We start from the raw sequence: 16,462 nt of genomic DNA, 5'->3' as shown, positions 1-16,462 counted from the left end.
GTGCGGGTCTGTCCGACTCAACTGTCTCATTGTCGAGTCCATGCTATCAGTCGGCAACACCTTGCCCTATGACTTGTGAAACATAGTCATCATACTGATTCACATTGCTAGTCTAGGTTATGTGTCCGCATAACCTCAATGACCAGGGACCATTAGAACAATATCATAGAATACATAGTCTCACAAACAAATCACGTATTTATTGATACATATCAGTGATGATGTTCAAGGACAATAACAATAACTCATGAATACATAGGAAATAACATCATCACATGATTGCCTCTAGGGCATATCTCCAACAAGAGGTTGGAGAACCTGTTGGTGAAGTCCTGCAACGTCTCCCCCGGTTTCTGCACGACCGTGTGCAGTTCCGCCATGGTTCCCGGGCGCTTGTAGCCGCCCTGGAACGCGTTCACGAACTGCTCGCGCAGGTCAGCTCAGGAGGCCATGGACCCAGCGGGCAGGTTGACCAACCAAGTCCTCGCTGATCCTTTGAGGACCATCGCGAACCAGTTGGCCCTGACCTTTTCGTCGGCGCCAACGGCGTGCATGCCCAACGTGTAGGTCAGGAGAAATTCCTTGGGGTTGACGGTCTCGTCGTATGTCCCGAGCATTGGCGCTCGGAACTTGCGGGGCCACGTCACCCGGCGTAGCTCGCGAGTGTTCTCCGTGTCCTAAGATGCGGGGCGCATCTCCGCGTCCCGGATTCTGCCCCCCGCTTGAACCAGCCGGGGCGCCCTCGCTTTGCGGCTGCTGGGCGGCAAGTGCAAGGAGCGCGTGTAGCTCCGCACTCCATGCTTCGTGCGCGGGCATGCCTTGCGGTGGCTCATAGCGCACCATGACACGCGCGGCTATGATGGCTTCTGCCAGCGTCTGGGCAAGAGGCTGCCAATTCTCCGACCGGCTGCCCTCCGCCCTTTCACCCGGTGCCCTCGAGTGAGTGGGGCGAGACTCCATCGGCGTCGCACACGACACGCTGTGCTCATGGCGCAGTTGCCGCTGCGCGTCTTTGGCCCGCGAGTGGACTCGCTAGCCGGCGCGTGAGGCATTGTGGCCGCTCACGCGGCCGGCTCCGGCGCTGGGAGCCGCAGGACCCCTCGGCCGGTTGTCTGCCGACGGCTGAGGAGGTGGAGGTGGCAGCTGCGACTGCTGCTGCTGCCGAGGAGGGGACCCTTGGTCCCCATGTGCTTGTGACGCACGCGCAGCGTCATGGGACCGAGTGCCCATGGCGAGAGTGTCGCGCAAGTCGACCCGGGGCTCGTCTACCTTCTTGGGCAGCATGGCAAGCTAGTCGTTGAAGATGTCGTAGGCGAATAAGCCGGTGTTGACGACGATGACGCCAATGGTCAGCCGAAGCTTTCCGCACGCTCCCCTACCTGGCGCGCTAGATGTCGGAGCACAGTCTCCGGCACCGAGGATGCCGAGGACCCCCTTTTTGGTTCGGTGGAGGGCGAGGTGATCACTCCGACGATCGCCGGCGTGGCGATAGACATGAAGCGTAGACACAAGAGTTTTACCCAGGTTCAGGCCACCCGTAGGTGTAGTACCCTACGTCCTGCTTTGAGTTGTATTCACAAGTTTGAGTGCGTACAGATCACCCGGGGAGTTCCTGAGTTGGCTACTTAGGTGAACGTTGTGCTATGTTCTAATCACTTGGGTTGGAACCCTTTGACCGGTGGCATTGGCCCTCCTTTTATAAACAACGGGATACCACAGGTGCCAATGCATGCAGCGTGACACGTTGCCTAGACGCGTGTCACAGCCACACGGAATACACTTTGGTTGATCCGTGCTGGACGCCATGCAGCGCCCTGTCTACTGTACATGCTAGAAAAAATTGTTCATAGGGTAGTCTCCCTAGCCTTGCTCAGCAAGCCTAGGCCTGGCGATAAGACTCCTGTCGGTGCATTAAATGCACCGCGCCCGCCGTCTTGTCCTGTCTTCACTGTTCCGCAGGCTCCTCTTGCATGCCCGAGCGCGGGTTGCTGGGGTGCACCCTCCCGGCTAGCGCGCTTGCTAGTTCCTGGGAGGCGTTCCTTCGGCTTCCCGGGACCGGGGTTCCCGTGAGCATCTTGTACTCGACCCTTAGCTTTAACTTCACTAAAGGCCATCTCCTCAAGGCAGGCTTCCCGGGAGGCCTTCCTGACGGGGCTTCGTCACCGGCGACCCACGCGTCCCGTATCAATGGGACCCCGTGGGCCACTGGTACGACACTGCATGTGTCCTGCAACTCGTGAAAACGGCGGCACTCAAATAGTGTGTGACCGCACCTTATATTTCCATCGGCATCCCTGGTACCATGGAAGGGGCAGGTAGATGAGAACTGCTGCGTCAATGATAAAGCAGGTTGCCCATCTCGCCGCAACCTCCGAGGCTGCCACTGCTGATTCTTGCTGCTATCCCGGTAGTTGCCACGGTAGTTTCTATCCCGCTGCCCTTCATGATTTCCTTCACCTCGTCCACTACCGTTACGGTCGAACTCTGCCGCTACAAACTCGGGAGCGTTAGGCTCCCACTCCTTTCGCTTCTTTCGTCGTTCGGTGTTACGGCCGTGTCCTATCTCGGCTTCTTCATCATCGGGTAGTGCATTGTGCTCATTTCAAATTGAATCTTCTCCATCCGCCCATTTATTTGCTATCTCCATCAGATCTGCCACTGTTTTTCGCCTGCTCCGTCCCAGTTCCTCCTTAAAAGTGGCGTGTTTCAGCCCACGTTTGAAGGCGTCGACTGCACTTTTGTCTGATATTTCTTCTGCTGCATTTTTGAGGGATGTCCATCATTGTATGTATGAGCAAATGGACTCACTCGACCTCTGGGTGCACGCTCGGAGTTCCTCCAACGAAATTGGCCTTTTATATGTTGCCCGAAATGTGCGGGTGAAGACTTGATAGAGCTCGTCCCACGAGCCGATTTCGCCCTCTGGCAGACTAGCCAGCCATGTGCGAGCGTGCCCCTTGAGCTGCAACTGCAAGCATTGCATGGCCGTGTTCTTCGTTCCTCCCTTCAGTCGCACCATTGTGAGGTAATCTTCTAACTAAGCTCGCGGCTCCTGAGATCCGTCAAACTTGATTGCGCTCGACGAAACTGAAAAATTGCTGGGCATCTTCGAATTGCGAACGCGACGGCTAAAGCAGGCCGCGCCGCAAGGTTCATCCTCTTTTTCTGTGATGCAGCCAGCACGGGCTAACCGCTCGCGATCGATTCTCTGCTGAGTAATAATATCACGAGCATCTCCTAGCACGAGGGTGTTGCAGCGGTGATTCGGCCGTTCTTCCAGTCCCCGTCGTGGAGGAGTTGTGCGATTGTTTTTCTGTGGGGAACCGTCATCCCTATGCCGTCGGGGCTCCATCTGGTTCAAGTTGGGGCCCATGAGGGCATTCCCGATGAGGCATAAGCCGGCCAAGACCTGCATGTGAATTGCCGCCTTCGGGTCGTCATCCGGTGGCATAGTGGATAGGAGGTATCGACTGGGTATCGACTGTCATCAATTCATCATCCAGACTGCCTGTCATGCCGATGCGATCTCGCTCGGGAATATTGTTCAACTGAGATTGATAGCGCGACACTCTATATCTGGGGGTGCTTTGGGAGCAAGCACTGCGACTCTGCGCTGAGAGCTGTCTGCGAGCACTCGAGGCATCGGCGATCTTTCGCCGTCGCTGTAGCTCTGCCTGCTCATCTCGCAGTCGAGCATGCGTAGTATTTAGCGCATGATGATATGCCAACATCTCGTTGCGCGTGGCGTCTGCTGGTAAAGGGGGTAGTGCCATTAAGAGCGGCCTCGACCCGAACTTCCTCTTCCGGCGTGAGAATGATTGTTGGGCGATCATTGGTCGCGTCTCCTGCGCGCGCCTCGGCGAAGATGGTTCTGCCGGCACGGTGTCCGTCTCCACTGCTCTCGCCTACTTCCACCGCGAAGACTTGTGCTAAGGTCATGCGAGGGATCGTGATTGCGTCATTGGGTTGATTGCTGCACTCGAACAGGTATTGACGCTGTAAGGAGTGGGATCTTCAGCGAACACCGAGTGATGTGAATCGCACTTAGTGCAAAAAAATTTGGCCAAAATTGGCCCTGTTTCACCCAGCGAATGCATCGGGGGTGAAGGATCAGTCAACGACGCCTCCGAAGAATCGCAGATCTGCCTTGTTGGTGACGGATCTGTGAAGCTGACAATTCACTCGCGGCTGACTCAGAGGTTAAAGCCTCTGAATGACAGGTCTAGAAGACCGTTGAGGTCACGGAAAGTGGAGCGCAATTCCGGCGGGTGAGCTGAGAAGCTCAAGGACCCGAAGCGGATCGACTCCTCCGTGGTTGATGCGTTGTGGATTGAGAACAACATGGTCAAGAAGATCATAGATCTGATGCACTTCGTCCCACGGTCAGTACCAATGACGATGTGCAACCTCGGCAATACCTTGACTCAAGGGTTTTCGACTAAACGAGAGCACGGGGTGCACCAGCAATCTTGTCGACTAACAAAGACTAGGGGAGTCGCAAGGTTTGCCCAGGTTCAGGGCCCTCGGAAGGTAAAACCCCTACGTCCTGCTTTTGGTGTATTGTATTGATCGAGATTATAGAGAAGCTATGAAGCTATGATGCGCAGATAGATCTGGCGTGTGTGTGTGGAGGTTCCTTCTTCCCGACTCCCCCTCCTAGCCTTACATACCGGCGGCTAGGTCTCGGGCATGATAATCGTGAAGGTTACAATCAGATCAGTTTATTCTGGTACCAAAAGATTATGCTCCTTGACTTGAGCCGCACTTTAAGGGACTCGATCTGCATATACTTGATGGGCCTTCGAGTGGACCCCCTGTTGGGCTGTATCGGGTATATGAAGGTTGAGGACTCAGAAGGGTTATTCCCTCGTCAAGGTGGATTGATTCATATTCGTTTTGTAGCGAGGATATTCTCCTGCACGCTTGGCGCGTGACCTTGTCCACCACTATGGTGTCCCCTTGAAATATAAAAGGAGGCCCTTGGCTTCCACTAAAAGATGCTGGCATCAGGGTTAGACTAGGCATAGAGAGGTCGAGGTAGGAGAAGGGTTGGGGTTTCCAACCACCGGAGAAGAGCAGCGTCTCCTTCTCCCTCCTCTCCGGGCCACCGTAGAATAGGCTAGAGCTCGCCGCTCCGGCCACTCCTTGTAATCTTCCTTGATCCAGCCACCACCATCAATACAAAATCAAAGCAGGACGTAGGTTATTACATCTCCGGGTAGCCCGGACCTAGGTAAACGAATGGAGTCAAGGTCCTTACTGATGAAGTTCGGAGCGCTACTCGTGCCACCCTACCTAAACAAAAAAAGGGGGTGATTGCACTCCTGGTGTCCGTGCTCTCACACACGAGAGATTCACTATTTCAATGAGGTCTCATTATGGTATTAGTTACATATCCATTGAGTATTATTATTTCGGTTCTTTCAATTAAATATCATTATTTCATTAACATTGTTTTTTACATTTTCACTAATATATATATTCCAATTATAGCATTGAAATTCTATCGATATAACAATAGAATAATGATATATTCCTCTATACAACAAAAGATGTCTCAAGTTTGTCAAAATTTTAACGTATCTAAACATGACTTAGTGTAAATATGCATTTAAATTTGATTAAAGTTAAGGCATCTTTTGTTGGACGGAGGGAGTACTTTAATTAATACAACATTATTTCATTGATATATCATTAAAAAAGTTATTGATAAAAAATGAATTCTACTCCTATTACTTATATCATTGAAAATCACATCCTGAAGAGGGGTAGAGTGTGGATTTATTAAAAAAAAAGTTAAGGTTCCAAATAAAAAATTAACGAATGCTCCAGTCTTTCTCCGAAGGACGGTGGAACCGGCCACTGGATATCCCGGGTGCGGGGTCCGTGGGTCGGGGACTCGGGGCGCTAAATAGAAAAGTATTGCTAGCCCGCCGACTGAGCCACCGCAACACAATGCTACCCCCACTGGAGCTGTGGCACGGGCGACACGTACAGTGATGTCGGTGTCGCCGTCCCACGACCATCCACGAGATATCGGGAGTTGTCGCCTTCACCCTCTCTCGGCACCACGCGACGCTGCTCGCACGCCCACCGGATCTCGAGCTGCGCTGGATCCTACCACCCCCATGGGCTCGGGTTCGAGCTGGTCGCAATGGCAGTGGCCTTTCTCTGCAGGACACTGCAAGGGCGGCGGAGGGGGATGGGGACTGGGAGGGCCCCTGGTGGCGAAGGCCATCGGGTGGATCCTCTTCGTCGGCGTCTCCTTCCGTGTGCTCTGCTCCTTCTCCCCCTCCTCATCGTCCCTGTCGCCGAAGATTAAGGAAGGTACGGGATTTCTGCGAACTTTTGGACTTGTTGCACATGCAGTTCTTTTTTGAGTTTAGCAAGAAAGTATGGGGATTGTTAGGGTTTAGGTTTATCGCGTTGGGGGATTTAGCAAGATCAACAGTTTTCGCCTTTTCTGTTCTCGGCGATTCTTTGGGCGTGTATTTCTCTGGAGAGTTTTTCGAAGCTCCAGAAAAGGAAAGAAAAAAACTCTGATCCAAACAACCCCATCAGTTAGGAATTTTCTCTGTTGATTCTGAATGATTGTTGTGTGGTAAGAAGGCTAAGAAAAGAAATTGCTTGCTTGCAGGGATAGCATGATTAGAGTCTAAATATTTTATAGCTGATTTTCGGGAATGGTAGGTGATTCTATGGCAATTTAGATGAGGCAAATACTTTGGAGAATTTTAATATATTATATTGTTGTATGCCCCATCACTTTATAGGGAAGCGCACTTTGACTGAAAAGAAAATGGAGCAGTTTTGAACATTTTGATTCAATGTTTGTACTATGTAGTATAAACAATTGGATCTTTGTTTGCTCTCCATGTGTGTAGAGTTCGTACCTTGGATGAACACTAGGAGCATTAAACTACATGACTTCTATGATTCTATCTCATCAAGAACTGGGATTTGTATTTGTTCTGTTTTTCGTAGGCATTTGCCAATTGGAATTTTGGATGCATTTAATGTGCGTTTTTTTCTTGGGATGCAGAAAGCAACAGAATAAAGTTGTTGTTTTTATCTCTTTTGGAAATAAATATTTGTATAAAAGAATGTAGATATTGCTGTGCAATGTAGTCATAAAGTTTAAGTTGGGTTGAAGAAAAGAGAAGAGAATATGATTCTGTACAATTATATATTTGTAACATTAGTTAATTTCCCTGCTGCCCCGATTGAAATCGCAACGATCCTGCCGGCGAGGACTGCACTCCGGCAACCTCCTTCTGCTGGATCCCGTCAATCTGCTGCACGACGGATATACTCTATTGTAAATTAAAGATGAAACAACATGATAAACTGAATTGCTGCTCTCTGTCATGTTTTAATTTTAGAATTTGATGTGGATACTGATTGGACAGGAAAATGCAACCTCTTCAATGGGGAATGGATACCAAATCCCTCTGGCCCAGCCTATACGAATGCAAGCTGTCGATTTATTGATGATCACCAGAACTGCATGATGAATGGTAGACCAGACATCGGATATCTTCACTGGAGGTGGAAACCTTATGAATGTGGTTTGCCACCATTTGATGAAGTGAGATTTCTAGGTGCTATGAGGAACAAAGCATGGGGCCTAATTGGTGACTCCATTCTTCGTAACCAAGTGCAGTCATTGATTTGCCTTCTGTCTAAGGTAAATGATACTACTACATTACATAACCCGTTTTAATGCTCCTATTGAAGCAGTGGTTCATGCTTACTTTGAAGCATCATGCTCGTCTCTCTATTGTTTATGTTAAACATCCTGAATAATATCATAAAAAGTCTTAGAAATTTTATCTCGCTTCATTAACATATACAATTGGAGGAGCATCTACTGGAATACTTGATTATGTTGAGAGAATATACAGTTGAATATTGTGTATATGCTGTTTCTTTCGTGTATCAGTTTCTAGATTACATTTTGCTTGGTGATGACACTCTGTTCATCTATTTTAACATAAAGGACTTGCTTCCATTCTACAAGAATATATGCAATACATTCGGTCTTTGTTTGATTCCTTTAAGGGTGCAAAATAAATGTGTGTTTTTCAGAAAGCACAGAAAAAAATTGTTTTGTTGAATTAGCATGGGTGATGTTTTACCATGCCATATAAGTTTCTGGCTTCCAGTGCATGAGTTTTTACTTCTGTTTGTACTTCTGGTTTTTTTTTTCATTTCCCATGATGCTAATTTAGAAATGTCTCTCCCATTATCTTTGTTATAAGTGCTATTCTTTTCCTTGTCAAAGTGCTTGCTTAGTTGTTTTTTATTTAGGCTGACGAACCTGTGGAGGTCTACCACGATAAGGAATTCAAAAATAGGAGATGGCACTTCCAATCATACAATTTCACTGTGTCTATCCTTTGGGCTCCCTTCCTTGTCAAATCGGAGCTTTTTGAAAATGAGAACGGCGACACCACCTCTGAAATCCAGCTTCACATTGACATGCTTGACCCAATGTGGACAAGTCAGTATGAGAGCTTTGACTATGTTGTCATTGCTGGTGGACAGTGGTTTCTTAAGACTGCGGTGTACTGGGAGAAGGGCACGGTGATAGGCTGTCATCATTGTCAGGACAAGAACCTAACCGAACTTGGCTTCGAGCACCTGTATCGCAGGACTTTCCAGGAGCTTTTCAGGTTCATCTCCTTGGCAGACCACAAGCCAGTTGTTCTCTTCAGGACTTGGGCACCTGATCACTTCGAGAACGGTGAATGGTCCAGTGGTGGAACTTGTAAAAGGGTGTTGCCTTACAAGAATGGAGAGTACAGTGGGAAAGGCATGGAACATGTCATGAGGGCGATTGAACTTGAAGAGTTCAACAAGGCCATAGCGGCGGCAAATAGTTCAGGGGATGTGGTGAGATTGAAGCTATTGGATACTTATAGCCTTTCGTCCATGAGACCTGACGGCCATGTTGGGCCTTACAGGATGCCCTATCCATTTGCAGAGGGCAACGAGGATGCCGCGTCAGTTCAGAACGATTGCCTGCATTGGTGTGTGCCAGGCCCCATCGATGCCTGGAACGATCTGATTATGAAGATGGTACTGAACTGATGAAACCTCTATATGTGTATTATGATGTTGTCTCCATGCTGAGCGAGTTGCAGGGCTGGTAGTGAAGTTTGCCAATATCGATTCAGGGTTTAGTTTTTAGTTTAGCTGGAATTGAAAACAGTTTTGGCTACATTGTGGAGGTGTATACACCCTGACGTGCTCTCCTGCTGGTCGTGGTCTCTCGTTTCAAATTACGAAACTTTGCTTTATTCTCTCTTTTTTGGAAATATTTCTTAACCTTCCCTCTTCTGGCAAACAAGTTTCGCTAAAACAAAAACACCGTTTAACCGAGAAAAGATCTTATCCAACTTTTCTGTCCGGTGTGGATTTACCTCATTTTGAACTCAGGAATGATTTCCGGAAATTTATAGGTAGCAAAACAAAGAATATGTAGCCCCATGGTGAAGCGACCTCGTCCTTAAAAGGGTTCGATCTCTATACTTAAGTGCTAGTCTCTGGATCAATTCACTAGCACACACAGTTTCAAGATGTAATATCATGAACAAAGGTTCCAAATATTACAACGCAATATCTAGAATTTAAAAGTACTTGCATAACCTCATGGGTTAGCTGGAATTAAAACGAAAAGTTCAGTAGCGGAAAATGAAGATACAAGAGCCACATAAACACCACAGTGGTAGCGTGTTGAAATGTAGGCTCGCAACCCAAAGACCAAAACGTACCCTTACTCGTCGTCAGAACTTCCTGCATCATTAAACGATGCAGCCACTAGGGTCAATACATCGAATGTATTGGCAAGATCACAATTAGATATAACAGTACCTAACGAGTACATGCATATTTATGACAAGGTGAAATCCAGGCTACTTGCATAAAAGCTTAATTGTTTAGTTCTATCATTTTAATCAAATAATTTTATCAATATTGGACATTGGGTACACACACCAATGCTCCTATTAAACTATGAACATTGAGTAGACACATCAATGCTCCTAAACCCAAGTTCAAATCATTCATTTTAATTTAAGAAATTAGAGTGAACGAGACTTTCCTTACAGTGCCCTAATCTAGCTGCTCATAAATGTCCATCACCGAGGACACGGCTAAGTACTTAGTTTGACACTTTCAAGAGGTTGTACACTTCACCCACAAGAAATCGACGTGTTAATCCCTTGCTGTCCTCAGGGTAGAGTAGCAACGTCATCGATTACAAGACTTTCAGAAGTAATCCCCCAGACCCATACCGAGGGACCTGCTCCCACCTACACGGCTACATCATCACGATCACCTAGGGTCTAGGTTCAAACAGCTTACTCAATCTTGGCAGAGCCCATATTACCATGTGGTTGTACTGGAAGCTACTAAACAGGAAACTAGTCCAGTCTCTAGTTACCCTGGGTGGCATCCCACATTTTGCGACGCAGGCGCTTCCATAAACATGGCGAGTCGACTCATAGAAATGGACCCATAGACATGGACCTGACGTCGCATAACATCCAAAATCTCAAAGCCGCCCACCCAGGATGATTCATTAACAATTAAGTTGTTTTGCCATACTCTAAGTAAAACTCAGCTTTTCTCCATAACCACAATATTATCATGATGTAGTAATTCCCCCCACGATACTATCATAGCATAGCATTCAACTACGAAAGATGGCAATTTGGTAGCAAGGTAATGGCACGGATAAGACTACACTACCTGAAATTCATAGCTAGCAGAGAGATACAAATAATATTCTAATGCAAGTAATAAAACATCTAGTGCATAGTAAAATATTGGGGTAATGATCAAAGTGACTTGCCTTGTTCAAAGCTGTGGTAGTTCTCGCAATCTTCGCAACAACAAGGTTTACACTCCAAACAATCTAAAATAAACAAGCACAATACACATAAACATGCAATTCAATACAAAGAATATGCCATGCTACAAAGTTTACCATGATGCATTCCTAGCTTGTTTTAGTATTCACAAATTTAGTTTCTGTTTTAAAGAATTTTTCAAAGGATTGGACAGATTATAACATATTAAGAAGGTACTCATTGTGCAAGAATCAAAATATGATTTAAAAATAGTTTAATGAGTATTTTAGAAGGTATGGACAAAATAGTTTGGTACTGCAAGATTAGTTTTCAAAAATAATTCCCCCTCTGATCCTACTGGACAGGGAATAACTTTAAACATTTTTCGAAATGATAACAGGTTCAAAATAATTTTCAAACATTTCATATGAATTATAAACTATAGTTAACCATTCTGTAATTTGGTTCTGTTAAAGTTATTCAAATTCAAATTTGAACAGTGCCAAAAGAATCTACATGCCATGAGGATTCTAGAAAGGTGCAGAACATAAATTTTGACCAAACGGTTTAAAAGTTATGATCATTTGAATATCCAGGGGTGTTTCTGCAAAGTTACAGATTAATTCGGCCGGGAAAAATCTTTTAGTTAAATAGGTGACACGTGGCGGCTCCTGATTGGTTGATACCGTTTTGGGATTAAGATAAAACACGGGCCGTCGGATCTAACTTAAGTGAGATCCGACGGTCGAATCTGCGTACTGGTTCAGGATTTAAAAGAAATCAAATCGCGTCCGTTGAAAAGAGATCGGACGGACGGGATGAATCAGCCTTACCTCCGGCGGCGGTCTAGGTTTCCGGCGAGCGGCGGCGGCGACGGTGTTCCGGCGACCTTCGGGGCTCGGGAAACGGCGGGGAAGAAGCGGCGAAGCTCGGCGAGGATGATTACGGCGGCGGTTCTCCTCGAGGGCGATGGTGGCGACATCTAGGACGAAGAGAAGACGGCGGTGGCGGCAAGCTCTCGGTCGTCGGCGGTTCGGGCGCTACGGTGCACAAGAAGGAAAAAGAAGCACGTCATGGTGTGCGCAAAGAAGAGAGGAGAAAGAAAAGCCAGAAGATGGCGGCTATGGCTCACCGGTTAATCGGCGGCGTCCGAAGGTGCTCCGACGAACAATTGGGCAGCCTGGCGGCGTGGAAGTGGTCGAGCGAGAGGGGGGAAAGATTGCGGGGGCGAGGGGCTTTAAACTGACATGCTCGGAGAGGAAAATGGGGTTCGTGGGCGACTCGGACACGGCGTGGAGTCGTGGGCGAGGCGGGCAGCGTCTGCGCGGAGAAAGCAACGGCGGTTGAAGACGATGCTGACAGGTGGGGCCCGCCTGGCAGCGGCTCGGGCGCGCACGGAGTGGGCTGCGTGTGCGGTTCGGTAAGTGGGCCGGTCCAGTAAGGTCGGTTCGGTTTCCCTTTTTTTTTCTTTTTCTTTTTCCTTTTTCTTTTTCTCGTTTTGAACTAACTTTTGATTCAAAGCTCCAAATTCAGTCAAATAAAATGCAACAAAATTCGTAAAATCATATCTTCATATGATTCTACTTTTAGGACAAGAATTCCCTCAAAATAAAATATATAAAAATACTTTTGCCTATAAAATTGCCTTTAGGGCTTTATATGTAATAAAATTTGTAGGGTTTCAAATTCAAAATCAAATATATGGGGTAGCATAAACATGCATTAAACCACCTTTATTAACATCACCCTAATGGGTCAAAAATCCAATTGGCACAGGAGAAGTAAAAAGCAAGATTTCAAATAAAAGAAACTTGGTTATTAGATTTTCTTGAGTTAATTTTCATGGTTTTAAATGTGGTGAAATGCAAACGTGACATGATGCTCATGGAATGCAATGCATTATGAAATGTTTTGAAAATTTGGAATGTTACAGACCTAACCCTCTTAAGATGAATCTCGTCCTCGAGATTCTTGATGGCTAGCAAAAAGGTGTGGGTGGTCTTCTCGGAGATCCTGTTCACGCTCCCATGTAGCTTCCTCTTCGGTGTGGTGATTCCATTGTACCTTGCAGAATTTGATCGTCTTGGTGCGAGTATGCCTCTCTGCGGTGTCCAAGATCCTGATCGGTTTCTCTTCATAAGTAAGGTCGCTTTGCAGCTCGACTTCCTCAAGTGGGACTGTATCTCTCAACGATGTATCAGCTAACTCCGGGTGGCATTTCTTCAGTTGCAACACATGGAACACATTGTGGATGCTTCTCAACAATTCGGGTAATTCCAACTTGTAAGCCACTTCCCTTTCGCGTGCCAAAATTTTGTAGGGTCCAATGAAACGCGGTGCCAATTTACCTTTGATTCCGAACCTCTTAACTCCACGTCTCGGCAAAACTCTGAGGTATGCTTTGTCACCGATCTCATAGGTGACCTCTCTACGCTTGGAGTCTGCATAGCTCTTCTGCCTGGATTGAGCTATCTTGAGTCTGTCTCGAATTAGTCTGACTTTCTCTTCGGCATCTTTTACCATGTCAAGGCCAAATAAACTTCGGCCTCCCACACCATCCCATAATAGAGGTGTTCTGCATTTCTTGCCATACAAAGCTTCAAATGGTACCATTCCAATGCTCGATTGAAAACTATTGTTGTACGAGAATTCTGCACACGGTAAGTTCTCATCCCAACTTGAGCCAGAATCTAGAGCGCAAGCTCTCAACATATCCCAAATAGGTGACACGTGGCGGCTCCTGATTGGTTGATACCGTTTCGGGATTAAGATAAAACACGGGCCGTCGGATCTAACTTAAGTGAGATCCGATGGTCGGATCTGCGTACCGGTTCGGGATTTAAAAGAAATCAAATCGCGTCTGTTGAAAAGAGATCGGACGGACGGGATGAATCGGCCTTACCTCCGACGCGGTCTAGGTTTGCGGCGAGTGGCGGCGGCGACGGTGTTCCGGCAACCTTCGGGGCTCGGGAAACGGCGGGGAAGAAGCGGCGAAGCTCGGCGAGGATGATGACGATTGCGGTTCTCCTCGAGGGCGACGGTGGCGACATCTAGGACGAAGAGAAGACGGGGGCGGTGGCAAGCTCTCGGTCGTCGGCAGTTCGGGCGCTACGGTGCACAAGAAGGAAAAAGAAGCGCGTCACGGTGTGTGCAAAGAAGAGAGGAGAAAGAAGAGCCAGAAGATGGCGGCTATGGCTCACCGGTTAATCGACGGCGACTGAAAAACGCGGCGGCGAGGGGCTTTAAACTGACGTGCTCGGAGAGGAAAATGGGGGTCGGGGGCGACTCGGACGTGGGGTGGAGTCGTGGGCGAGGCGGGCGGCGTCTGCGCGGAGAAAGCGACGGCGGTTGAAGACGATGCTGACAGGTGGGGCCCGCCTGGCAGCGGCTGCCGCTCGGGCGCGCGCGGAGTGGGCGGCGCATGCGGTTCGGTAAGTGGGCCGGTCCAGTAAGGTCGGCCCGGTTTCCCTTTTTTTTTCTTTTTCCTTTTCCTTTTCTTTTTCTGGTTTTGAACTAACTTTTGATTCAAAACTCCAAATTGAGTCAAATAAAATGCAACAAAATTTGTAAAATCATATCTTCATATGATTCAACTTTTGGGACAAGAATTCCCTCAAAATAAAATATATAAAAATAATGTTGCCTATAAAATTGCCTTTAGGGCTTTATATGTAATAAAATTTGTAGGGTTTCAAATTCAAAATCAAATAACAAATATGGGTAGCATAAACATGCATTAAAGCACCTTTATTAACATCACCCTAATGGGTCAAAAATCCAATTGGCAAAGGAGAAGTAAAAAAGCAAGATTTCAAATAAAAGAAACTTGGTTATTGGATTTTCTTGAGTTAATTTTCATGGTTTTAAATGTGGTGAAATGCAAACGTGACATGATGCTCATGGAATGCAATGCATTATGAAAGGTTTTGGAAATTTGGGATGTTACACATGGCCATTAAATGAACACCACATACTTTTGTGACGTTATGCCATTTACCTATTTCAACTGATGATGACCCTGTTTTATATGGCAAATGATTCGGATAGATCTTAACACCAAAGAAACAGAACACTAGCCATGGATTCCTTTATCCCGTCTCTTCCATTTCTCCACTGGAGTCCGGAGACCTTCTCATTCACCTCTTCACCCAATGCTTTTGTCACCATCTCTTCACCTCATAGTGTCATGGAGGGTCTCAATTCTCCATGGTGCCGAGCTCGGGAAGGCGTTGGGACCATGGGGGAGCGGATCTGTGGTCGTCTAATCTAACTCCGAGATGTTCCGGCAAGCCGGATTCATGGCCGGCGAGTAGGAACCAGTAAAGTCAAGGTGACTCCATTGTTTGTGGTGTAAGGTTATTCTATTTGGTTTTCTTATGCTTGGAAGGTTATTTTGCTCTGCTGCAAGCTTGTCTTTTGTTGCATACACACAAACAAGATGTTGCAATGATTCAGTAAGACCATTGCGAATGCTTCAATCATGCTAAGAATGTGTTTTCTAGTCTGTTTTGATGTTGGATATGTTTTGACATATTTACACAACAATTTAATGGGGATTTATTGTATGCATAAAACAAAATTGCTTCATAGATGCATATGAGATGTTCTAAGGTATTTTTGCATTCTTTTTATATGACATGCATGAAAAAAATGTTAGAACGATATTGCATCAGTTCAGTTTAGAGCCTCATTTGAAACGCGGGGCCTAAGCACGATACGAGTCCACAAAGGAGTTGATGTGCACAGACGTCTCATGGTAAGCGAAGATACAGATGATTAGAATGGCCTACATGTCCGAGGTGTTCAACATAGTTGCGCCGCATATCTGGAACGATCAAATACGAACCAAATTCTGTGAAAACATTTCAGGACAATCATGAATATTAACACAAGAGGATACTGGTTTACCTTCAGGGTAATACGTACCGTGGAGGAAAATAAGAAAACTGGAAGAGCAAATCCAATAAAAGATAGCACCTCAAAAGGATACAGAAGACCAGTGTCACAACTATAATTATGCTGATTAAAAAAAAACCGAATCTCTAATAGCATGCCTTCGAAATTTGTCCTATGCCCACCGAAGATTTGTAAATTGCAAAACTTCAGTTCGATGGCAGACAAGTTTTAACATTTAACCTTTGCGCAAAAAAAAGTTCTAACATTTAACCACTGTGATTTCTAATTATTTTGCGGTGCCTTTTCTTGCCAACATTCCAACAATATATTATACATTTTGTACTTTGTTAGTCAGAATCTGAAGTTAAGACGAATAATAATAATTTCTGAGAATAGTTTCAGTTTAATGACCCTAAATCAGAATGACTAAAGCTCACGGAGGGATGGACACTCACTACACAAGAATTCCAGTGGGCTGATCAGTTCTTTGCACTCAGGTCAGTCAGGTATGCTTATGTTACAATGTCAAAGGAGTGGTATTCCAATTTCTAAATGGTTTACAATCCAAGATTTCACATTTCCTTGTCTTGATCTAAAAGCTTCTTTCAACATGGAGATACTCCAAAGAAAATATTAATCACTTCCATGTGATGTGGGACCAGTGATTATTTTATTGCATTAGCGTAAATACGAGTAAGAGAGAATTTGCA

At 46.4% G+C, this 16,462-nt stretch overlaps 1 protein-coding gene across 1 annotated transcript; it reads left to right on the top strand.

Annotated features, from left to right (window-relative positions):
- The first annotated feature begins 5,931 nt into the window (after window positions 1-5,931).
- Window positions 5,932-9,308, top strand: LOC100843459 (protein trichome birefringence-like 26). Its single transcript, XM_003568686.4, has 3 exons — window positions 5,932-6,327; window positions 7,410-7,687; window positions 8,311-9,308. The coding sequence occupies exons 1-3, from the start codon at window positions 6,000-6,002 to the stop codon at window positions 9,091-9,093; spliced, it is 1,389 nt and encodes a 462-aa protein (XP_003568734.1). The 5' UTR covers window positions 5,932-5,999; the 3' UTR covers window positions 9,094-9,308.
- Window positions 9,309-16,462: the final 7,154 nt, after the last annotated feature.

This window comes from Brachypodium distachyon, chromosome 2 (assembly GCF_000005505.3).
Source record: "Brachypodium distachyon strain Bd21 chromosome 2, Brachypodium_distachyon_v3.0, whole genome shotgun sequence".
Classification (NCBI taxonomy): domain Eukaryota; kingdom Viridiplantae; phylum Streptophyta; class Magnoliopsida; order Poales; family Poaceae; genus Brachypodium; species Brachypodium distachyon.
The sequence above is the reverse complement of the archived record's forward strand: the minus strand, read 5'-3'. Positions and strand labels throughout refer to the sequence as shown.